Source organism: Meles meles, chromosome 9 (genome assembly GCF_922984935.1).
Source record: "Meles meles chromosome 9, mMelMel3.1 paternal haplotype, whole genome shotgun sequence".
Lineage (NCBI taxonomy): Eukaryota > Metazoa > Chordata > Mammalia > Carnivora > Mustelidae > Meles > Meles meles.
Genome location: NC_060074.1, coordinates 2,040,022 through 2,065,516, shown reverse-complemented (window position 1 = coordinate 2,065,516; position 25,495 = coordinate 2,040,022). Strand labels below are relative to the sequence as shown.

The following is a 25,495-nucleotide window of genomic DNA, read 5'->3' as shown; positions in this document are numbered from 1 at the left end:
TCCATATTTCCGGACCAAACCTGCTGTGGGATATCTCCTTTTTTCAGGTGATCTTTGAAACAATCACAGACCCATAAAGCTTTTCCTGAACATTTTACTTAAAGTAAATCTTTGATCACACTTGCATGTGATCTTTCTAATCCTGTTTTGCGGTCAATATTTAGTCGTTCAGAGAACGTGGAACATCTTGCTGCGTACGGACATATTTATTCTTCCGCCTCCAGTAGAGCACAATGTAGAGAATTCGTAGTTTTCCCCGATTTTCTTCCACGTGACCTGATCTAGCTGGTTCAGACATGGAACACGTTGACTCAGACTGATTTTCCTGGTTTTTGTTGGTTTGGGATTTTGTTTGTTTTTGTGTTGTTTCGTGTTTTGCTCCTAATTCTAACACAGCGATATAGTTTTCAAAATCTGGAAACGCTGTCACATCAATACCTGGCAGTAATCCGCGTGTCTGTGTAAGGTGTGTTTCCATTCCGAACAGGGGGTTTGCTTTGTGAACTTCGATCACCTCGGCGGGTTCTGACAGATTAAAGTATATTGCTCCTTTCTTTTCTTTGGTATTTTGCTAAAAAAACTATAGTATTAGATTTTTGGTGAACAAAATTAAACAATTTCCTGTTCTTATGAATGACTCCCAAATGCCTTATCATTTTTTTCTGCCCCCCACAGGGAGCACGAGGATTTCCTGGGGCTCCTGGTCTTCCAGGCCTGAAGGGTCACCGAGTAAGTTTAACTCTTCATAATCCTTTCAGATACTAAGGCTTCCTGAGCAGGGTCTGGGAGCATTAGCTTCAACATCGTTGCAGTTGTATGAGCCAGTTGTCCTTCGCTGGCTGTGGTCTCAGTATTCATCTGTGGTTACCAAATTCACAATATGTTTTTTCTGTTTCCTTTGAATTTCATTTGAGTCTATAAACAAATATGTTTTGTGTTCTTACTGTATGCCGGATACCGTACTACAAAAGAGACAGTGATGAGCAAAAAAATCCATAGGCTTCAGCTTCAGGCTCAGAAGGGTGACAGTCACCAAAAGACACAATGACTGCTTGGTGGGGAGAGTGACGTGATACTGGAGAGCACTGGGTTATGGGAGGGGCCCAGGCGGCCCAGGTCTGGAGGCCGTCGAATGCTTCTGTCTTCACAGCTCAAGACAACACATCATTATTCTATGTTAAGTACAGATACGGAAATTACGTGTCACTCAGAGTGGAGGGAAACCCCCTGCAGCGGCAGTGTGTGCCTGGCCACGCCAGGTTCATGAGCTTGTAATGGAACCAAGAAGAGCTGTTTGCAGAGAGGGTTCTGTAGACCTGGTGCCCGTCTAGCAGCGCAGAACACTTCCATTGGGGGTACTAAAGAAGACACAGAAGAATAAAGCCTGAGAGACTACTTTGAAAGCTACGGCAAGATTGAAACCATGGACGTTATGGAAGACAGGGAGCCTGGAAAAAAGAGAGGATTTACTTTTATAACTTTTAACGATCATGATACAGCTGGCAAAATTGTGTTCAGAAATACCACACTATGAAGGGGCACAATGGTGAGGTAGAGAAGGCCTGCCTAAGGGAATGCAGTCTGCGGGATCGCAAAGGTCAAGGGGTAGATCTGGCAACTTCATGGGTCGTGGAGGCAACCTGGGTGAAGCACGAGGCTCTGGCGGCGGAGGTGGTGGGAACAGAGGAGTTGGGGATGCAACGGGTTTGGAGGTGATGACGGCAGCGATGGTTGTGGTAGTAGAAGGGGCTGCGGTGCTGGTGGACCAGGACGTGGAAATCCAGGGGGTGGACGTGGTGGTGTTGGTGGAGGATATGATGGTTACAGTGAAGGAAGGAAGTTTGGAGGCAACTACAGTGGTGGTGGGAGCCATAATGGGTTTGGAAATTACAGGACAGCAGCGATCAAATTATGGACCTATGAAGGCAGACAGTTTTGGAGGAAGAAGCTCAGGCAGTCCCTATGGTGGTGGTTATGGGTCTGGTGGTAGAAATGGTAGCAATGGTCCATATGGTAGGAGAAGGTTCTAAAACACTCAGAAGAAATGCTACAGTTCTTACCAGGAGAGAGAGCGAGGAGTCGTCAGGAAAGCTGCAGGTTACTGTGAGACAGCGATCCAGCAGGCGTTGGAGGAGCTGTGGAGCTCTGTCCCGGAAGGAACCATGATCCACAGTCAGAGAAGTCACTGCAGCTAAAACAGGAAACCCGTGCTGCTCAGGACTCTCATTGCCCCAGTTTGCAAACGCCTATAGCTGTGGGCAGTGCAGGGCAGTGTGGGCTCGACGACATATTTATCTGCTTTGCTTCTGTTTTGCATTTCACTACGTCAGCTATATTGCCTGTAAATTGTGGTAGTGGTGCCAGGAATAAAAAGTGAAGAGATTTTTAACTTTTCAGTATCTGTGTAGTTCAGTTTTTTATATTCTAGTACAGAAACTTTAATAAAATGTAGTTTTGAAGGCGTTTCCTTGTGAGTTAACAAGTAAAGATCATTGTTAATTAGTATTTTGTATGAATTTTGCTAAAGTAAACTGTAAAGAAATACTTGGTGACTTGCAGTTTAAGGGGAATCTATTTTCCGCATTTCCAAACCATGAGGTTAATGGGCTCTGACATGTGGAGAGAATAGATATTTGTATGTTCGCCATATGTTTTAGATAAATAGAATGGAGTATTTGGGTGAGCATATGTATGGATTTAACAGCATTAAGATTTACCGTCAAATGAAAAAAGATCTCAAAATTCCAGAAAAAAAAATAAATTACCTATCTGTTTATCAGTCTATCATCTATATATCAAAAGCATGGGTGATGTTTGATAAGAATATACTGGCTGCCCCTGTTTTGAGTAGTTGAGCTTCTGATTAGAATGCTTGCTGCTGTAGTAATTATTATTTTGAATGTCATCCCTAGTTATAACCCATATTCTACAACCATAGAAACTCCACAATTACTTGTCTTCTCTAAAGCCACCATAGGTTTTTCATTTGTAGCTATAGAGTAAATTTCTGTGAAGCCCCGAAAATCTGAAAGGTGATGATATTGCAAATTCAGAATGGTGCTTTAATTTTCTTCGAATAGGCTTTCAAAAAATGTTGAGAATTTGGAAACATTTAAATACCTGTTTTTATAAGGCACTTTCTGTGAGCTTATTTTTGGTTCTTCTTTCACACATCTGAGAATTTAAAAAGCAGTAAAATACAAATTTGTGTTTTTCTCCTTAGGGTCACAAAGGTCTTGAGGGCCCTAAAGGCGAAGCTGGAGCAACTGGTTCCAAAGTGAGTGTAGACCCTAAATCTAACCTCACCACTCATTTCAGGTTTGCTTCAAGTGCCTACCAGCTCTTCAGAACCCCCTTACATTTTGGAGAAAAGAGGAGTATAGTTGAGTGGATAAACATAATTCTTCATATATGAGTGGCAATAGATGTGGCAGATACGTGACATTCTTAACTTTGCCACGAATAGGCACCATGGCACTTGTATCTGCCAGTGTAGACGGGTGTTTTCCTTCCGTGAAGATGGCACTGTGAATTCACCTGCTAAAACACAGTCACTGTTTTCTCTTCTTTAAAAGTGTCTGAGAGGTTTAGGTAGTTTATTAGCCTCATTATTTAGTACCATTTTGACTCCAGGGCCTTTTGGCCATTGTCTCTTCCCAAGATGTGTTTGTGTTTCTAGGGAAATAAAGAGGCCATAAAAGAAATACAGAGAACTTTTTAGTGGGAGCATCATGAGATATATGAAAATACATACATACACGTGTATGTGTGTGTGAGTGAGTGTGTATATATGTATGCATGATATATGTATTGTATGTATGAATGTGTGTGTGTGTGTGTGTGTGTGTGTGTGTGTGTATGCTTTGGCTTTAATTGTTTTCTTTTTAAACTTCCTACAATAAATCTTAAAGGAATACTAGTCAATTTTAGCTTTGTAACATTTTACTTGAGCTACAGTGTAATCAGACATAAACATATAATTACCTTTTTAATACTAATTAATGTGAACAGATGTGATAGTTTCACCAATCTTGTACATCCTCACTTTTATTTTATAAATATATTATTTTATAATTTTTTCTATAGAAACTAAATTGCTATTGCATTTTAAGAAAAAGTAATACAACAGTATTTTGAGGTCCTTCATTTCAAGTACGTCTTCCAAATGCTCAGATTGAAAATACACCTTTAAAATGACATATACTTGGAAACAGTGATTTGAGTGTCAGTTGTAGGTTTTTCACACTATAATGTAATCTCGTTTTTGCTTTAGGGCGAAGCTGGCCCTACTGGTCCAATGGGTGCCATGGGTCCAATGGTATGTATCAATTTAATTCTTTGTTTTGTTTTGTTTTGTTTTTTCGGTTAGACTATATAAAGAGAAACGAAATGACATGGAGAAAATATGTTAACTGATGACATAATCTTGATTACCAGTTGACGGACAAGCACATTCAGAGAATTGTACCCTTTGAATAGAAAAGGTTTCTTGCGTTTCATTGTTCTTCGTAACTATTGAAGGCTCTTACTCTTTTCTTTACTTAGTGTTCAAATCAGGATTGTTGTAGATTTGGCCCGTTATAGGTACATAAACTGATATCTATTTACGTAAGAGGCAGTAGGTAATGTATCTCCACGGGCAGAGATCTTTTCATACCCAAAGTCACCCCTGGAAATACTACTGTTTGTGGCCGATTATAGTGAGTCTCCACTGAACTGAGTGATGTAGTCAAACTACTGTAGAGTTCAAATAAATGCTTCAGAGGTGTTTTTTCTCTCTCATCCGTAGGGTCCGAGGGGAATGCCAGGAGAAAGAGGCAGGCTTGGGCCGCAGGGGGCTCCGGTAAGTATGTGTTCTTCAACTCTCTCAAACGAACCGAATATTCTCTTTTATTTTTTTTTTTAAAGATTTTATTTATTTATTTGACAGACAGAGATCACAAGTAGGCAGAGAGGCAGGCAGAGGGAGAGAGGAGGAAGCAGGCTCCCTGCAGAGCAGAGAGCCTGACGTGGGGCTCGATCCCAGGACCCTGAGATCATGACCTGAGCCGAAGGCAGAGGCTTTAACCCACTGAGCCACCCAGGCGCCCCCGGAATATTCTCTTTTAAATGAGAATATGGTACTGCTGCCTACTTTGTAGTTTGTCAGCTTTTATCCCTGCTTTTTATTCTGAAATAAATTTATGTTTACAGAAAAGTTGCAGAGGTACCACAGAGAGTTCCTGTGCACGGTTTGTGTAGTTTCTGTGAATGTCGACATCACATATGACCACAGTACGTTTGCTGCCTACATACAAAGTTAGGAAAATTATTAAAGACTTATGGCAGCATGGAGCACAGTCCATGGAAAAAATATAAAATTCAAAATAGTAATAAAATTATGATAATCGGTGCCACTTATCAAGCAGTTTTCCTATGCCAAGCATCCTTCCACACTTCATTTCATAGTCATCACAGTCCTAAAATGTAAGTGCTGTGAGTGTACATTTTAAAGAGCTGAGTTTCCTGGTCATCTGTCTTTGATGTGTTTTCTTATTTTTTTTTAAATTTATTTTTATTTGTTTATTTACAGCATAACAGTGTTCATTGTTTTGGCATCACACCCAGTGCTCCATGCAGTACGTGCCCTCCCTATTACCCACCACCTGGTGTTTTCTTATTTTTTTTAATTTTATTTATTCATGAGAGAGAGAGAGCTTGTGAGCAAGAGGGAGGGGCACAGGGTGGAGGAAGCAGGCTCCCCGATGAGCAGGGAGCCTGACGTGGGGCCTGAACCCAGGACCTCGAGAACATGACCTGTGCTGAAGGCAGAGGCTCAACGCACTGAGCCCCCAGGCGCCCTGTGGTCTATTTTACATGTACAGCTCGAGAAGTGCCTTTGCGGCCCGTACACCTTGAACCTGGTAGGGAGGGACACGTTCTGTTGATTCTCTTCGCAGCCCCTGGAAGGTCAGGCCATGCTTGCTAACATTTCACCCATACAGTTCATTGTTTGCTTTAAGTTGGACAATTAAGGACGGCACCAGCCTCTATTATTACGAGATCTTGTCATCCCCATTAATGTTAGAATCCCAGGTTTACGGCGTCCCTTTCTGTGACCCCTAGCTACAGAAGACAGCCACTTTAGTGCTTCTCATTAGTCCCAAATTCAGGGCCCTGCTGTGCGGAAGTGAGACCCTCTCACGAGGCCCTTGCTTATCCCTTTGGAGACAAAGTGTCCTCCGGAAACTTGAAGCCACTGTAGACTACAGTCGGCTCTTGCTCATCTGTCCTTACATGGCACGTCTGGTCTCGTACGTTCGTTTCTCTGTGCTCTATTCTACCGTCAGCCAAGGAAGTTCTGACATTTCCACCTCACTCGCTGTGGGACGCTGCCCTTTCTAAACCATCTCCCACGCTAACACCATTTCTCGGTCTTTATCAGAGTGTTGAGTGTGTGTCTCGGGAGAGAATTTCCATATTATTAAACGTCTCCACTTTCTGTCCTTTGCCTCACAATCTGGTATCCTCAGGACCTACCCACACACGTTCTCTGTTGGATTCTGACTCTCCGTGGTGTAAAGGACCCGTAGCTCCTTTGGCGTGTATCTTCCCTCTTTTATCAGAAGCAGCTTTTCCTCAGCTCAGTTAGTTTGTGACTCGATGTTGGTTATTGGCCTGGTGGCCGAGTGGCAGGGACAGGTGTTCATGGCAGTAGTTGATAGAGGCTCTGCATTATCTTTAAGCGAGGAAGAATAAGCTGTTAATGGTGGAATGGTGGGAGTTTCCACAGCCCCACAGACTTCAGAGTTGAGATTTCAAAATTCTTCGGCAATTCTGGTGCCAAATTCCATTGCTTCCAATCGAGGGCCCTGACCATCGGGCACAACAGACTTTCGTGTTTTAGAATTCAACCTTCTCAAGAACTCTTGAAGCTTTATCAAGTCCTGGGCCCAATCTTCAGTTTTTTCTTTCTTCTGATTGTAGACGATTACAGTATTTGAGCTTCCACGGACTCTCCTATTGATGATACATCACCCTTATCCTTTCAGTGTCTCTCCCCTGTGTCTTCATCCCACGAGATCCATGCAATTCCGTCAGCTTTATAATTGGTCTTTCTTCATGTCCTTTGCAAGTTCCTGAGCTCTTGTACCCACAGCCCTTTCTCCTAAATTTTGCCCCATCTCGGTTTGCCACTGGAGACAATATTTATTGCTGCATCGTCACAGGATGTCAAGAGCAAGTCACGCTTCATCCGTCGCAAGCTGGTCAGTGAGGAATCCAGCCTTAAATCCCATTTTATAGTCTGCTTTCTTACACTCCTCTGGTGACAACGGTATTAGGGTGTCAGGTCAGGTTTCCTAGGAAACAGCATCAGAGCGAAGACTTACGTGCAGGAAATTTCTTGGGAAGTGTTCTCAGAAGCTACATTTTGAAGAAATGAATAAAAAGCAGGGTTTGTCACAGGGGGAATTCAAGCTGTATGGCAATTACAACAAAGACCCCAGTCTCCATGAGTTCTCGGTTTCATGAGAACTGCGGGGCTGGGATGGCTCCTCACCCTGGTCTTGAATGGGGGCCGATCGTTTGTACTACTGCGTTGCCTTAGAAGAGCCGTCCCCTCGGAGGACTGCCTCCTCAGTGGAGGGCAGTGTGTGGGAGGCTCTTGACTGCGCGCCTTCGGCTTGCTGCTCTTGCAGCAGTGGGAGAGCGATTGCTTCGGTGCTGACGGATGACGGAGATGATCACCGTAGCGCTCACTGCTGCTAATTCCCTCTGTGTGTGTGTGTGTGTGTGTGTGTGCACGCGCGCCTTATTTATTACTGTTTCTACAAGGAGCACATTCCTCCTCTGAGTTAATCTGCCTAGTCGAGACTGAGGTGTACAAAATTTCATTGTCTCTGAGCTCCTTTGATTGAAAGTCACACATTCAAGGAGAAAGGAGCGTTTCAATCAGTTCCATTCTCTCAATCTTGATTTTTCTTTGTCCCTGTTGCAAGGACAGATGCACTTAGTCTTCCTCATCGGCGTCGTACCCCGATGTATTTTCATCGCTGTTTGAGGTTGTCGTCGTTAACTTTCGTATTTATTCTTCAGTTTTAACATGGAAATTTTTATCCGACAAATGAATGATGCGCGAATACTGTAGAAAATGTAATTTATCATGTCTCTTTTTTGCTCCTAATCAGGGACAACGAGGTACCCACGGTATGCCTGGGAAGCCTGGGCCGATGGTGAGCTGCACGACGTTCATCCTCATTCTTTCACGTTCTGGTCCATTGGCGCATTCACGACCACACGCAGAGCACGCACTGTATCCCCGACACCGGGAACAAAATGGTGATAGACACGCAGTCCTTGTCTTCAGAACTGCCTTGTCTATCAAGGAAGAGAGAGCTACCGATTAATGTTGTTGCATAGTGCTGTTCCCAAGGGCTATGTTGTAGAGTGTAACTTGAAGTTCAAGTATGGGAACCTGGCTGTACCTACACCTATAGTGAGAGACAGATATTAAGAAAGACTTAAAGAGGAGAACTTTCAAGCTAAACCTTGAAAGAGGAGATACAAGATGCGCAGGAATATAGCATGGTTTGTAGGATGGGTAGATGAAAACAACATGGTGAGTTCAGGGAAATTCGAGGATGGTAAATCAGATTTGAAATTATTTCCCCTTAGGATAGTTCTTGCCTTGTCTTCAAAAAGAGGAAATAAAAAGGAGGAAAAAATAAGACCAGTTTAAAAGGTATTTTATTACTACAAAATAGATGGAATTACATCACAGTCCTCAAGAAGAGTCAGGACAAGCTGAAATGGAATTCCTCTTGCACTCACTCATTTCCTCTCAATCTGGCCTTTGAATCAATGGCCTAAACTCTCCGCACACCTCCCCAGATATGGGATAGTTACAAATATCCACATATTGGCCTGAAAAATTATCACTCTTAAACACCCACATGATTCTTTAGCATCATTTTTATAAAGTGCAGTCCTCGATTTTGATACAAAACCTAACTTTCTAAAAACTATATTCCTTGATTAGCACAAAGAAAGTACATCTCTCAGGAAGCAATTGTTTCAATTTGTGTTTGTGACTGGCTTATTCTCTAATACACTACCACAAGTATTTAATACCACTGGACATAAGTTTTAGCTCTATTCCCTATCAACGTTGGAAGGTACTTATTATGAAATGACATCATCTTTGTGATTTGAAAGTACTCAGTGGGTTATTCTTATGTGTCAACATACAGAATGTCATCGAAGAATGAAAGATGACTCAATAGATATTGATTAAAAACCACGTCTGATCACTTCTCTGGCTTCTTTTAATAGGGTCCTCTTGGGATACCTGGATCGTCTGGTTTTCCGGGAAATCCTGGGATGAAGGTAAAATGTTAATATATTTAGATCTTGGTTACAAGAATTACTTGATTATATGAATGCTGAAGTGAGGAATGGCATTTCATTAATTGTATGGAGGTTGTTTAAGGAAAAAACCTAGAGCGTCTCAGCGTCTATTATGGTAGGGGAAAAAATAACTGTAAAAATTTAAAAATGAGATCACTAAACAATGTGTCATTAAAAGAGAGTTACAACAATTGTAATATCAACAATATCATCAAACAATCATAATATCGAAGAGTCCGTGGCGTTAGAACTCCAGTCTAGACAACTGTAACAGCTGCAGGGAATAAGAACTTAGTCTAAATTGGAAGTCTGTTCCTGGACAGAGTGTCTGGCAGTAATAAACAGCAGAATGTTCTAAACAATAGGAGGTTAAAATAAATCAGACGTTGTCGAAAGGCCGTTCTCTGACCCAACGCTGGCCTTCACTCCTCGCCCTGCCCCTACCATTTACGCAACCATTAGAGAATAGGCAGGGAGGCTGTTTGGCTTTCCACGTGGGAATGGATTAAAGTGTTCTGTTGGGATGATTTACATTTGCCGGCAGTCACAGTTTGTTCTTCCAGGATTTTGGATGATAAATTCAAGGACTAAAGCAGGAGGTTATTAAGATTATATTAGTTAAATTAGTGAATACATTTGGAAAACTTCAAATGTTAAACAACACAATACCTTTGACTACCCCTCACACCCAGGATCCCCTTGGCAATAATTTCCTCCCTCCCAAAGAAGGGATTTGCTCACCGGGTTCGTGACTATGGCCGTGGCAATCACCTCACGTCTCTCAATCTTGTCTTCTCGTGGAATTTTGTTGAAGCATAAGTGATGCCCTCAGTGGAGGTCCAGGCTTCTTGTGGGGAGAGCTACTCAAACGGGCTTTGAACTGTTGTTTGAAACAACCACAACGACAAAGTCCATAGCTCACATTGCAAATGCTCTGAAATGCGAGCATCATCAAGTCAAATTGCTCTTCAGGCTCTGCTAATGCTGTAAACACACTCTGTGCCCCAGAGGTGCGGCTGCTCTGAAACGAAGCCGTACGTCGCTCCACCCGCCAGCCCCTCCTTTCACTGAGAACCCGCTGTGCAGTGGAGCTCCTGCGGCCTTCTTGAGGTCCCCTCTGCTTCCGATCTGCTCCCCCCAACCCTAGTCCTGCTACCACAGACCCTGGCCATGGAGGGCTAGTCCTCCCTATGCTCCCTGTTCAAAATATGCAAAATCCCTTCCCCCACCTGTGAGACCCTCTACCCTCCAACGGAGCTCTGGCCAGAGAATTAAGGATAGAAGACGCACAATGTCCAGGACTAGGACTTAGCAGAAAGTGGTTTCTGCTCCTAGGGGGGCATCTAGCTAAGACCTCGTTAGAACCACAATTTATATAATAGTTTACTCTGCATATTTCCTTCTCCTCCTGGGGTTACTAGTCCTGGCTCTTGGCTATTGAAAACTGCTTAAAAAGTCATTTTGCAAAACTGTTTTTCTCAGAAATTCTTTGCCTATCCTTTCCCTTCCTCCCCAAACAAAAAAATTCCTAGATCTTTGTTTTTGGCCAGGATTTTCCTATACCTGTTAAATTCTTCCATGGCCTCTGGTTTTCTGGATGAAGAACAAACTTCTGTATCTACTTCTTTGTATTTCAGGGATTCAACAAGGATTTTATATGTTTTATTGGCATTAATGAACACCCTGAGGCTAGGAATTTTAGTTCTAAAATTCCAGGTTGAGGTCCCTCTAGGATTTGATCTATACAGGGACCTAATATATCATATAAGATACAGAAACCCACTTGGGTTTAAATTTCAGATAAATAAAGAAAAATTTTTAGTATAGATATGACCCTAATATTACCTGGAACAAACATACTTAAATTAATTGTTATTTATCTGAATTAAAACTTAATTAGGCATCTGTACTTTTATTTACTATCTGGGCATCTATCTTGGGTTGAAGTAAGGGTGGCTCTCAGGTAACCTTGACTCCTTGATGCTGCTGTTAATGCGGAGGACGTCATCACCCTTGGAGGGATAGGAAAGTGAGCCTCCTCCTTAAGCTAGGTTAGGCACACATCCTTGTAAACCGATTTGTGCTCACGACCCCTTTAAATACTAGAGGGTAAGACGTAAAGCTCCAAATAAGCGATAAACTTTGAACCACACCACCTTCATGTTTTTCTTAAATCAACATGTCTTTTGTCCCCTGCTAGGGAGAAGCAGGTCCCACTGGAGCAAGAGGCCCTGAAGGTCCCCAGGGGCAAAGAGGGGAAACCGGGCCGCCAGGTCCAGTCGGCTCTCAAGGTCTTCCTGTAAGTTCCTAGGCCATCCGGGAGCGATGCTCTTAACAGAAAGCTTGACATGTTTCATAACATCTGAATGAAGGCAATCTATTTTACCTTATCTTCTTTGAATTCTGAATGTTTGCAACTAATTTAAAGGAACATATTTCTCTTGTCAACTCTGCAAAATTTAATCTATTTTATGGAAAAGGGAATTCATTATAAAAAGTGAGTTTTATGATATAACGGTGGTTGATTTTTTACAATAATTTTCTGCCTCCTTTTGAAATATGGGTAGACATCCAAAGACCACCCTAGATATGGCTTAATGTCTTATAAACATTTCATGTGTTTTTTAGGGTGTGGTAGGAACTGATGGGACACCTGGTGCCAAAGGCCCAACGGTAGGTGACTAACTGCATTCATGCCACGCGAAGCTCAAATGGACATAATCCTTTAGACGCTGACCACAGACTTCTACATGGGTCTCTGCTCATCATGTCACTCTTTCCCTCTGTTAGGGCTCTCCTGGTACCTCTGGTCCTCCTGGATTATCAGGGCCCCCTGGATCTCCAGGACCTCAGGGTAGCACGGGACCTCCAGGAATTCGAGGCCAGCCGGTAACGTCCTCTAAAATAACAATCATCCATTAGTATAATCCAGCTAAGATCACCAAGAAAAATTGCACTCAGTGAGATGCAATGAAACACAGATTATGTGGCTTGTCTAAGGCAGCTGAAGATGGGAATCTGTAAAGTGGAAGCCAAATGTCGTTGTACAGGTTAGGGGTTTAAATTCAAAGGAGAACATTACTCTGTGTAATCATTGGATTGTAGTGGATTTTTTATATAAAATAGTGAGGTCATGACTTTATGGTTAACCTCATAGAATCTTATCAGTAGTTGAATACTAACCATTATGGAAATATTTTTGCAAGCCAGTGTGAAGAAATGTGGAGGTTATCATGACAACGTGGTGAAAATTGGGTCCAACGGCTAATTCTTGAAGAGTGCCCCTACCATGTTGTAAAATTATTTATTAGAAAAAATGTTATGATAAGTGCATAAGAAATAAACCATTGGGAAGTTGTGCTTATTATATTTTAGCTTGATATGTAAAAATTAAAACTTTTTTTTCTTAGCACTGCCTAAAACAAGTATTTGAATTCTGTTCCAAGTAACTCAGTTATGCTAATAAATCCTTGTATATGTTGGTGACAGACTTATTAAAACACGAGTGTTGCCGATACTTCTCATATGATTTTATCATGTTCTCAATTTAGCAATCTGTTTCCCACAAGTGTGACTGGTATTTAAAGACGCACATACACAAAACCCCAGAGCACTCCAAAGATGAAATGTCCTATTTGAAGTTGTCAAACTGTCAATAAAGAGATCATAAATATAAAATTATTTTGATTCTGGGTAAATAAGTCTATTTCCTAAAATAAACCTGAAATAGATTTATCTGTAGATGTTATTGTCGTTAGTTCTAATTTTAGTTAGCAAATTGTAATTATTGAATAATTCTAAGTGTTCTAGTGTGCATGATAAAACAAGCAAGATTTTAAAAGTAAGTCTCTTAAAGACTACTGTAAAATAGAGAAACTGCTACCTAATTATACTACGTTTTATAAAACTTCACATACATTGTACAAGATTTGCAAAATTTAAAAAATGGTAACACAGACCCAGTGGTGGAAAGTTTTCAAGGCCCGCTTTGATTAATTAAAGCAGATGGGAATGGCTAACTGTCCTGGTTCTCATAACTATTCACACTTTTATTTTAGGGTGATCCAGGAGTTCCAGGTTTCAAAGGAGAAGCTGGCCCAAAAGGCGAACCAGTAAGGCTTCATTTTTTTCTTGAAATGATAAGAAGAGCATGAATATTGTCCAGGAGTTCACAGAGCAAAGTGTTCAAGTATTTCAAATAATAACAACAAGGAATATACCCTTGGATGGAAACAGTTTAATATGGTTTTAAATTTATAACTGACTTCATTAAATGAAGCTTTTGACTATAACTCCCTTGGACTCTGGCTCTTTCTGAAAACTTCCTTCTGTTTTTAATAGGGGCCACATGGTATTCAGGGTCCAATAGGCCCAGCTGGTGAAGAAGGAAAAAGAGGTCCCCGAGGTGATCCCGGAACAGTCGGTCCTCCAGGCCCAATGGGAGAAAGGGTAAAATTTGAATAATACAACAAATTCTTAGGGTTGCAGGGGAATTACATGGGTAAGTTTTGAGTTTGTAAGGAAAGCTCGAACAGTTAAAAGAAATGCAAGTGCATCGAACAGTTCAGTATGGTTGTCTGTGAATTCAAGGAGGCAACTGTTTAATTATTGCTCATTCATTCATTCAACTAATCCTGATTGAACAACTACATTGTGCCCGTTTGATATATCGGTGTGTAGTTGGTATACTGGTATGCAGTTGGTACATTGGTACTCAGTGAAAAAGACAGCTGTGGCTCCAGCCTCATGTGGGGACTAGTAAACAGTAGTTTATTCCAGTGGGGAGGTAAACAGTCAACAGGCAAACAAAAATGTAATTCTACGCTTTACTAAGTACCGTGTACACTGGGAAATAGCAGGTTACGTGGTAGAGAGCAGCTGTGAGCGTGCGACGGTACGTAACACTAGATGAGGCGGTCAGGAAGGGTCCTTTGGGAAGATGACAGTTTAGCTGATACCTGAAGGTGCGGATGAGCCAGCAGGAGAACCTGGGAGAAAGAACGTTGTCAGCAGAGGAACCAGGAAATCCTAAACCACCAGGCCAGGAGGGCTGGTGATTTTAGAGATGAGAAGAGGTTGCTGTGGCTGGAGTAAGATGAAGCAGGTCCGAAAGGGACAATGACGTGATCGCGGTACATATACAGAGGCTTTCAGAGGATGCAAAGTTCCTCACGCAGAAGACACTACAAACGCTGTTACCATTGACACTTTGATGGAGACGGTGCTCATATCTAGATGACAGTTGTCCTCCATGTGTAATTTTACAGCGAATTGTTAGTAAAGATCTGAATTTGAATAATTTTTGGCGCAGTACTTGTATATTCTCCAAAATTTAAAATTTCTTTCCACGTACTCAGTTTTTATTTTTATCTTTTTCCTCTTATACTTATCTACTGTCACGCTGGGTTGATCACGGTTCCTAAAACCTTATAATACTAAAAATAAAAGTTACCCACTGGTGATACCTCTCAAGAACATCAACAATAATTAAGAATCACCTGTTGGTTATTTGCAGGGTGCTCCTGGCAATCGTGGTTTTCCGGGCTCCGATGGTTTACCTGGCCCAAAGGTGAGGTTATCCCCTCAGTGGTGGCTCTCGTGGGGCGGGGCTCCACAATGACAGTGATGCCGTTGTCCGGAGCAGTGGTCTAGCTTGGGTCCACATGCGTACAGGTCCAGAAAGGAGTCAGACACAGACGTCAAGCCTAATGTCAAATCCGCCCTGTGGAGGGCCAGTATCTGTATTATCGAGGGCTAGGAAGAAGGGTAATGGTTGGAAGTATGTAGAAGTGTGTTTTCAGACCTTCTCGGGACGGTGCTGAGAAGAAAAGGTCACATGCTGTTCCTTCAGCCGATATAGAGGCTTTTTCCTTTACCTAGAAGTTCAGACTCTAAAGTTTTGGTGCTTTTTTCCCAACTCTAGATTATCAGAGTGGTAATTGAAATATAATTTTCTTTAGCTAACGGTGAAAGTCACTCTTCTTTAATAGAGACAAATGAGAACAGAATATGTAGCGATACTTTTTGTAACTTTGTAACTACTTGACAAATTATTCGTATGGTATGCTAGTGCTTTGATTTGTAAAACACAAATTTCGTATTTCTTTCCTTTTATTTTCCTGCATCGTTTCTTTTTTTTCCTGACACATTCTGCTTTGCATTGGAACAGGGGGCTCAAGGAGAGAGGGGTCCTGTGGGTTCTTCTGGACCTAAAGGAGGTCAAGGGGACCCAGGACGGCCAGGTGAACCTGGGCTGCCGGGTGCTCGGGTAAGAACACAGCCATTTGCTACATGAACCCAAGAGAACTGCTCCTCAGAGCTCAGCAAAAGGACTGTCTAACTGAGCTGGTCTTGACAAGTGGGAGCATGTCTTTGTTTTTACAATTTTGACCTGATTCACTATTTTTAAAATACTGGTTTGTTATTTTTCATGTATAGAAAATACAGTCATTTCTACTCTCCCTTTCTCAAAGGAGTATGCATTCATCATTTTGCCCCTTGACATGAAAGAAAAACGCTGTTTGTCAATATTTACTTTTTCTTTACTTGTTGACAAATTATTTATTTGGCTTTTGGCAGAGAGAATTTGTTTTTGACCAAATGTCACTTGAAAATTCATTTGGACTGTGAAATTCCTCTCATATTCTGTTGTGAACAGGGCTCCTCAAAGAGAAGGGAATTATACAAAAAGTTGTTGGATGGAAATATACATTTGGCTCCACATAATCTTGAACCCAGTGTTCAAGATATGAGTAAAAGTCTGTGATAGCCTTTCCTCCTTCTGCATGGGAAACCGACATTTTCCTAGAAATCCTTCCCTGGATACCTGACAGAGTTGGAATGCCATCTGAATGAGCATTCAACATTGCTTAGAGTACAAATGACCCCTGAGTGTCGACCACATTTGGACTGGGAGGACCACGAATGATAAAAACCTAGCGGGAGGCATAGCTTTGGGTCTCCTGAGTTGAGAGTAATGAGGCCTGAGTTTGGCATGACTAGTAAGGCTCCCCTTGCCAGGCTCAGTATGCCGTGTTCAAGGTGCTGTTACAAATGCTGTTTAAGTGAGATTTCTAAGCCAGAGCGCCTCCTGCGCCCGCTGTGTAGACTCCTTTCCTCATATGTGACCTCCCGCTGTGCTGTGAGGGCTCCCCCGGTGAAGAGTCCCACGTGGTGCTGCCCGTGGGCACGCTGTGCTTCTGCCCTGTGTCCTTCCAAAGCCACGCTGGCCAAGGCCCGTGACTGGCCTGTGAGTTTGCCTAGAGAGGGCCACTGCGAATGGGCGATGCACAGTGGAACTGGGTCCTTTGAACACAGTGGTGTTTTTACTCTCGCAACTCTTTACCTCAGTTGCAAGTCAGTGACAACATGACAAATGCTTGTAATTTTCAGGGTTTGACAGGAAATCCTGGAGTTCAAGGTCCTGAAGGAAAACTTGGGCCTTTGGTAAGTAATTCACATAAAACTCCTGAGGGGGTCTGGGTGGCTCAGTCTGTTAAGCATCCAGCTCTTGATTTCAGCTCAGGTTTTGATCTCAGGATCATGACTTCAAGCCCCATGTGGAGCCCACTTAAAAGAAATAAATAAGAAGTCCTTAATCCTCAGTATTTCTCAATAGACCTACAACTTAAATGATGAGATGTTTGTTTGAGGTCAGTGTTTTTAATCGGGGGGATGCTGATGATATAGACATGTTTAAAATGCTAGAGCAAATTCATAGGATCTTGATATTTTAAAATTCACCAGAAACTGATCAAATTTAATTGATACCAATGTTTGAGATTGAAATTACTTCTCCAACATCATCGGAAAAAGTTGAAATTATGTATTCCTCCAGCATTGTTCAAATTTGTCTATTAGAAACATTCTTATTACTTGATATTCTCTCAATCATACAGGTTTAAGAGATAGCTAGGTCTGACTTTGGACAGCTCATATACTCTGGGCCCTTCCTTTATACCAAAAATGTGAAAGAGAAGTACGAAATTTTCATTACCACAAGCTAGAGTAAATTAAAGAAGAACGAAAATTTTTCCCTGTGAGAATGAGAGTGTAAGGAGATGCGAAGTTGAGGTTTGTCTACAGAAGAAGAGTGAAATCTCTGTTCTCAACACACAAAATACTTCAGCAGATTTTTTTTTTAAATACTCAACTATTCTGATTCGCTCAGTAAAGGGTGAAGGATAATTTAAAACTTGTGTAACGTTTATAAGTACGGAAAGACAAGTGATGACTATTTAGAGAGAATTTACATAAAATTTTCTTCGCTCCGGTCAACTTTGTAGGGTGCTCCTGGGGAGGACGGCCGGCCGGGTCCTCCAGGCTCCATAGGAATCAGAGGGCAGCCCGGCAGCATGGGCCTCCCGGGCCCCAAAGGTAGCAGTGTGAGTACATGTGTGATGGGTTTGCTATCTCGTCACGATCCTCACTTTAAGCAGCCGTGTTTTGAGCAAATCGATTGAGTTTAAATGGTTTCTAATTTTTCTTTAGGGTGACCCTGGAAAACCGGGAGAGGCAGGAAATGCTGGTGTTCCTGGGCAGAGGGTAAGTATACATTTCCTGCGAAAGGGGGGAAATACATGTATATATATATGAAATTATCCCAATGTCTTGTGGCCCCACGTGACATGTCATCTCTGTGTGATCTTAGGGAGCTCCTGGAAAAGATGGTGAAGTTGGTCCTTCTGGTCCTGTGGGCCCCCCGGTATGTGATCTTTCCGCGAGAACGTGCTCGCATTGCTTTTCTCATGTTTGTCCAAGACTTACTTATGAGTAAGTTTCAGAGGAAGTAAGGAAGAAAGTGCAGGATTGAAGAATTTCAGTTATAATCTTTCCTTTTGATTCCCATGTGTGTACCTTCTGCCTTTTTAAAAGGAGCGACTGGACTTTTCGTTTTAAACTTCTTTAAAATGTTGATGGTAAAACCTACCTCATCATCTTTAAATGTTGAAGAATGTGTCAACTATCGGTTTCACAAATGTTTTGACAAATTTTTGACAAATATTTGGTACTTTTATTGATAATATTTAAGTACTGAGTTATACCTATATTCTTCTAATGATGTCTTAGAGGAATTTACTTAAGCTGACTTTTTTTTTTGAGGACTAAAAAATGAAAAATTTTTATCCTTTGAGGTACATTTGCATCCTAGTATTCTAAAATTAAATATTTATAGAAATATTTTGGCATATTTATTTGTCTGTGATGGGGCAATTTGAATATCTTTCTAAAATGTTAGCTTTGCTTTCTTCAGTTGTCCTAGTGTTAAGAGATTGATTAATATTTTTTATGACACTGAGAAATAAATTGGAATATTGGAATAGAGATACAGGTTTCCCCCATTATCTGAAAGTAGAGTGTTCCCATGAAAACTTTTATAAGCTGAAATGGTATAAAGCCAAAAAGCAATTATCATTAGTTTATATGGAAAATTTTCTTAAAATTCCCAGACTCCAAAAAGAGCCTCTCCTAGGCTTTTCTAATACCTTAGGACGTATCTTGCCCTAACAGATGCACAAATAAATGTAGATAAAACTCAGATGCTCACGCTATGGTGGCTTGATGTCGAGATGCGAGCGTGGTTCTCCAGGCAGGAGCTCGTGGGGGCCACTCTCGCTGCCAGGGGAGTACTGCCTCTGTGACGGCTCACAGCAAAACAAATGCTGAATGCTTTTTTTTTGCTTTTCGCCTTTTTTCGTAAAAGCAAAAATTCTCTTCGGACTTCTTTCCGGTAGCAGAAGACCATTCCAGATCTTTCATAAAAGTAAAGTGATACAGCACCAACGTTGGAAAAGCAGGAGATACTTGTATTGCCCGCTTGATTAGATATGTGAACGTAATGAATTTCTACAGGTTCAACTTTTCCAGTTTCGCCACCCAATTTTATGGTTGGCTCTAGACACTTTACGTTTGGATCAAAAAAATGAACATATGTCGTCAGTGTCTTTGTCAGCGTTAGAAGACACTTTCTCAGCAGCACAGACTTCCAGCAACACCGTTCCGCTACTCATTATAATGCTAGCTCGTCATCTGGCCAGAATGAAAACATGGGATTAGAAAAAGGCAAATATCAATATTTGTAGTAGGTCACATACGCCAGAAGCAGGTATGAAGATCAGACTCTACTCATGACTTTCTTTCCTTTGCGACTTAGGGTCTAGCTGGGGAGAGAGGAGAACAGGGACCTCCAGGCCCCACTGGCTTTCAGGTAGGCACGAATCCACTTTTCCATGTTTTCTACCATTAATTAAACTGCTTTTTTAAAATATGAAAAGATATGATCAAATAATGTGAAATTCCACAATTTTCAAAAAAGTCATTCTTCTTTTAGTAAATAAATAAAATGGATAAAATCCAACATTTCTGTTCAAAGAGAAGGAACAGACTTCCCCTGAAAGACTGATCAAAATCCAAAACTATTAACAAATTAAAAATTATAAAATGTTTTTGATAAGTTTTATTGAACCATTTTAAGGTTGATTTAGTTTTATAGACACAGTGCCTTAAATTTTTTGTTGAATAAATTTTCATGATTTATCTAAATATATTGTATGGGAAATTAATAATGGATAATCATAATTTGATTAAAAAGAAACTTTCAGGAGTGACTTTCAGTACGATACTAACTAAAATATTGCTTTCAGACCCATAAAAACTTGACAAATGTTAAGAATCTCCCGTTAGATTCTTATCTTTTTTCTTCTTAAGTGTGTCCAAATGAAAATCTAAACCTATAAACCGACCATTGCTGCATTATGGTATAAGATAGAGTTTTCTTATTCTGTTTTCCTTGTCTTTAAACAATATCTTTGCTTGAACGTATAGTCATGAACCTCCATGATATTATAAAAGGTAAACTGTGAACACTAGTGACCTATTAAACTTTGACAAATTCACAATTTTATTTTCTTCCTTTTCCTTTAGGGGCTTCCTGGTCCTCCAGGGCCTCCTGGGGAAGCTGGAAAACCAGGTGATCAGGTAAGTTTATTTAAAATAATAACAATAATAATAATAGCAATAATAAAAATTGCTGGCCCATAATATCAGTTATTATTATATGTGAAGTTCTGTTCTGGTTTGCTTTATAAATGTAATCTCTTTTAATCCTCAAAACAACCCTATACATCTAGATACTATATGATGCCTGTTTTTCAGATGAGGAAAATAAGGCATGAGATGTTAGGTAACTTTCCAAAGTGACCCAGCAGGTATAATTTGTGAATACTGGTAGCCTGCTTCCCAAGACAGTGTTTGTAATCGCTAGAGATGTATCTTCTCATAACTACCGAGTTTTACTTGAAGATTTATGAATTTATAAATAAGCAGATACTATTTTATTTCTATTATTTTACCAGGACATCAGTTAATTTATTTTGCTGTGAGTGACTCATTCATTCATTCAACCATTCAGCAGGTATTTGCTGGGTCCTGGGTGCTTAGTTGTCTTGCGCTCGGGCCCTGACCCGCTGAACCAGACGGACGTGAACTTTACATCACATCACAGTAGGAGACAGAGTTTCTGGGGAGGTACTACGCAAGTGGAAACATAGAAGATGCCCCAAATTCAGACTTGGGGATTTAGGAGAAGCTTCGCAGGCAAAGTAATATCTTTTATGAGTAAGGGGGGAGGAAGGAAGGGAAATGAGCACAGCAGGTGAACGGTTTTGTTGGTCAAAGGAAGGCACTGAGAAGGTTCAGTCAGGAGCGCAGAGAATAAATCCTAGGAGGCGCGGCTGGACGGAGAATCTGGGCCGGACTTGGGAAGTCTGACTTCGAATGTTGTTTTTCTGATTCTTCTACCGGGAGGTGATGAAGGGCCTTTAAGCAGGGAGAACCGTCACCAGGTTTGGGTTTTTGGGAGATCGTGCGACCTGAAGCCCGGCACATGCAGGGGAGGAAACCGGAGGCCCTTGATACGGTTTCCGTTTTGCTTCTTTTTAAGTCACTCGCAGCAGGGATGTCCTCGTGGGACTGCCACCAGCTGTGGCTGCTGCTGCGTGCAGAGGAAATGCTAGTCCTCCGTTCGGAGGCTGCGGCGTGGCTGTCCCAGGACAGCACACGCTTCCTCCTGTCTCCCTCCCCCGCATCATCCTGGTGGGGTTGGAGGACAGACGCTGATGGCTCCGAAGGGAAGAGACATAGCCACATGCCCGAGAGAACTCTCCCGTGACACTCGTGGAAATTTCTCATGATGGGAGATGCCACGGAAGCAAACATACTGCCAATATTGACATTAACATTTGTGGTTTTGTAACATAGAGGGTCGTGGTTTTAGTGACCATAGGTATCTGTTCTCATCCAAACTATCAGACATGGGCTACTTGGTCCAAAACAGAGTGCACTCTCTGCACAGAATTGCAAGCCATGTCGTATTTAGAAGTTGCAAGATGTACCCTTACTTACACGTTACTACGAAACACCACATAATGCTGATTAAGCTACCACAATGTTTTCTACGAGATAAAATATTATTGGAAGAACTCCCAGATGTGTTTGTGCTTTGGTTTTCTTTTAAACCACATATTGCCTATTAACATACATAAAAAGGAAAATGAGAGATAAATAATTTGATTAAAATTTTCTTAAAACTTCACATTGAGGAAAAACCCAACTTCTAAATCAATTTTCATCCCAGTCTGATGACCGTGGCTTTCTCCACAACAGCTTTCTTTGTCATTGGTTGTTATTTTTAATTAAAGAGAGAGGTTTTGAACTTGTTGACAAACTTTCTTTTAGTTAAGAACAGACTGAAACTTGTGATATAGTCATGACTCCACTAGTTTGAAGCCACAGTTCCCAGGGGACTGTTGTCCATAGTGTATGGACAGTGGAGATATTTACTAAATTGAGTCAAACCGGTTATGTTTAAGAAATCAGCTCCTTGTTGGTTTTTATTTCTGTTTCCTCTATTAAATTTTTTTCACATTAGGAAATAAAATTACTATATATTTTGTTGTCTCTAAAAAGACCAGTGTGCTCTATTTGTGAGATAATGTTTTGCATGTCTTCATTGCCCAAAATCAAGCATTCAGCTTTAATGAACATATTTTTTTTTCCTGGAAAAATAATTTCCATCCAATGTATGGGATATCCCGTCATTTACAAAAGTGGACACATTTTTCTTTCCTCATTATTATGGTTTTATTCAAACCTCTAATAGTACATTAAAAGAAATTAGATGTGTGGTATGGAAATATTTCTAATAAATACCCAAAATTTAGCTCAAAGCAGTTCTTGAAGTTTTTTCAAATTCTATCTTCTAGGGAGTTCCTGGAGATCCTGGAGCCGTTGGCCCATTAGGACCCAGAGTGAGTATTTTCTCTTTCACCATTAACTTTGTTTCCATTGCCTTCAGTTAAAAAAAATCTTTTATCATAAACTGACCCTTATTCTTATTTAGTTCTTATTTTAAGAATTAAAATTCTTTTCCTTGATGAAAATTCATCTTACCAGGAAAGTCTATGCTGTGAAATAGCATGTTCTTACTTCAAGTTCATTTCTTATCACTAGATTAGAAAAATGACTCAAAGTTGCTCATTTCTCAGTTTTTCTCCACAAGAAGCAGTTTTGCAGATTTCCAGAAACATTGTTAACCCACTTTCACAACAGTCGCTGGTTTTTTGACACCCCGTGTTGCACTAGGGAGAGCGCGGAAACCCCGGGGAGAGAGGAGAACCCGGAATTACGGGACTGCCCGGTGAGAAGGGAATGGCTGGGGGCCACGGCCCGGATGGCCCCAAAGTAAGTACGGCGGGGACCTGGGCGCTCCAGAATGTTCCGGGGGCCACAGCCTGATAAGCACCTGATGGAACTAGAATGGGTTTCTCTTGCTGTTGTGAGAAAATTCAGTTATATAAGTTCCTTCTCCAACAAGTATCTAATAAACACTACTGGCTTTTTCCTTGGCACTAAAGAGGCAGCTGAAATGAGCCTCTTCTCTGTGACAGGATTTATGGTTTGGTGCACTTGGCGATACATTCTCACATGGAAACCCATTCCTAATATTGATTTACGTGATTTTACTAGTGGCTTCTGTTAATGAGCAGAGGCAATAAATAGGAGTCATAGAACTTATAAAGAGACGTTCCTGATTATACACTCCGGTTTTTTTGTCTCATGTTCTTCTTACCAACCGTAAGAAAGTGTGTCATCTTTGAGATCTGAAAGTAAAACACATCACGAGGCAAAAATCAGTCCTGTTTCCTTTGGGAGCCATTTCAGATTGATAGAAGACGGGTGCTCAGTTTCGGTAAAAACAATTAGAGTTTTTCGAGGTCGTATAACATTAGATCCCTTACATTTTCAAGGTCCAGAGTGATTACCTAGGATCAGCTTCCATTTTATCACTTACTTAGCCTAGAGGCAAGCTTAACAGCATGTCTTCGTTAGTGAGAGTGAAATACTGTCTAAGAGTAACGTCCCCTCCTTTATCAGGACCCGCATGATGTTGTCAGAGAGCAAGGAAGGCAACCATTGTTTGTATTTGACTTGGTGCTCGATTTCCCCAAGGAAAAAAGTTGAAAACATAAACCAACGATTAGAAAGGCAAAATCTTTTTGATTCCAAAAAATGAGATCAGAGAAAATTTTCACAAATGAAAAATATAAACACTAAGTTGAACCATATGAAATCTCTGATATTGCACTCTTTTTGTCTTAGCAGCAGAGAAATCTCATGTGGCTCAATCTTAATACCGTATCGGCGAGGTCCCTTATTGTTGGTTCATTGTAGGGCAGTCCAGGGCCATCAGGGACCCCCGGAGATACGGGCCCACCGGGACTTCAAGGTATGCCAGGAGAGAGAGGAATTGCAGGAACTCCAGGCCCCAAGGGTGACAGAGTAAGTCTCTTGTTTTGTTTGTTTGTTTTGCTTTTTTTTTTGTTTTGTTTTGTTTTGTTTTAGTTCATTCATTTGGAGTTTCTAAATTCCTCCTGAATATTTTTTTGACCAGGCTTTTGCTTCTACCATTCTAAGTCACAAGTCAATCTTCCCTCCCTCCCTCCTTCTATTTTCTTTCTTTCTTTTTCTTTTTCTGTCTTTCAATACCTATAGTTATTCAGAAAATACACTGGCATCCAGAAAATGCCAGGCACTGTTCTAGGCTCAAGGGGATATAACTATGATCAAAAGAGATAAGTCCCTGTCCTCATGTGCCCTTCCCCCCAAGTGAGAGAAGAAGACAAATGAGTAAATGGCATTTTGTGTGTCTCCCCAGGGTGGTGTAGGAGAAAAGGGCGCTGAAGGGACAGCTGGAAACGATGGAACAAGAGTAAGTGAAATCACCCCTTCCCTGCCGAGCCGGGAACCAACACTGTCAGTATCACACGATTTGCCTGAACGTTCCGAAGTAAAGTTCATTGTGTTTCCATATGGTCAGGATTTGGAAGGCGATCAATTTTGAGATTTGACGTTGATCAATCATGGATACTCCTTTTGCTTACTTTGAATCAGAACAAGCCAAAAAGTAGTCATTGTCGAGGGAATGAAACAGAACACATTTTCCCGTGCACATGAGACAGCGCTTTAAGCAGTGGGGCTCCCTTTGTCTTTCTCCATCTTCTTTTTTATTTCATAAGCAATGTGTGTTTTTGTTCATGTGGTGATCCACTGAGCTGTTCTAGACCTCGCTCCAGGGCAGGCAAGGAGAGTTTTCACTGTAGCAAGTTGAGGTGAATATTTCTTAATATGCTGGGTGTTAGGGGTGAGAAAGTTACCACACAATGACTCATCATTAATGCTTTCATCAATAAAGAGGATGAAGAAGTGAAATTTGAAGAAGATCATTGACCCCAAGGCATTGTTTAATGTCATGTCAGAAGCTGACCTTTAACAAGGTTTCCGTTCTCAAACATACAATACATTTGCAATTCTAAGGAGAGACTGAATATAGTTTTTTAGACTTTAATGAAATCATTCTCTTGTGTAAGAGCAGGTAGATACAGCTGCTCAGACATTCAACATTTCCTGAAATAATTCCTGATCTTTGAGGAGTAGTTTCTGTTTCGGTGTGACGTGGTTTGCTGGCAGTTGTCATTGTGTGCCTTGGTAAGAGCACACAGAAAGAGCTCACGTGGAACCATCATTAACGTATTGATTCTGCACATTGAGC

At 41.2% G+C, this 25,495-nt stretch overlaps 1 protein-coding gene across 1 annotated transcript in view; it reads left to right on the top strand.

Moving 5' to 3' along the window:
• Positions 1 to 25,495, top strand: part of COL5A2 (collagen type V alpha 2 chain) — a 138,410-nt gene that overhangs the window by 90,351 nt on the left and 22,564 nt on the right. Inside the window, exons 13-35 of the mRNA XM_046019102.1 lie at positions 676 to 729; positions 3,224 to 3,277; positions 4,274 to 4,318; positions 4,790 to 4,843; positions 8,169 to 8,213; positions 9,313 to 9,366; positions 11,588 to 11,686; positions 12,016 to 12,060; positions 12,178 to 12,276; positions 13,446 to 13,499; positions 13,729 to 13,836; positions 14,903 to 14,956; positions 15,557 to 15,655; positions 16,780 to 16,833; positions 17,673 to 17,771; positions 17,878 to 17,931; positions 18,038 to 18,091; positions 19,541 to 19,594; positions 20,311 to 20,364; positions 22,650 to 22,694; positions 23,029 to 23,127; positions 24,118 to 24,225; positions 24,602 to 24,655. Coding sequence (XP_045875058.1) covers positions 676 to 729; positions 3,224 to 3,277; positions 4,274 to 4,318; positions 4,790 to 4,843; positions 8,169 to 8,213; positions 9,313 to 9,366; positions 11,588 to 11,686; positions 12,016 to 12,060; positions 12,178 to 12,276; positions 13,446 to 13,499; positions 13,729 to 13,836; positions 14,903 to 14,956; positions 15,557 to 15,655; positions 16,780 to 16,833; positions 17,673 to 17,771; positions 17,878 to 17,931; positions 18,038 to 18,091; positions 19,541 to 19,594; positions 20,311 to 20,364; positions 22,650 to 22,694; positions 23,029 to 23,127; positions 24,118 to 24,225; positions 24,602 to 24,655 — 1,539 coding nt within the window. The remainder of the gene's footprint in view (positions 1 to 675; positions 730 to 3,223; positions 3,278 to 4,273; positions 4,319 to 4,789; positions 4,844 to 8,168; positions 8,214 to 9,312; positions 9,367 to 11,587; positions 11,687 to 12,015; positions 12,061 to 12,177; positions 12,277 to 13,445; positions 13,500 to 13,728; positions 13,837 to 14,902; positions 14,957 to 15,556; positions 15,656 to 16,779; positions 16,834 to 17,672; positions 17,772 to 17,877; positions 17,932 to 18,037; positions 18,092 to 19,540; positions 19,595 to 20,310; positions 20,365 to 22,649; positions 22,695 to 23,028; positions 23,128 to 24,117; positions 24,226 to 24,601; positions 24,656 to 25,495) is intronic.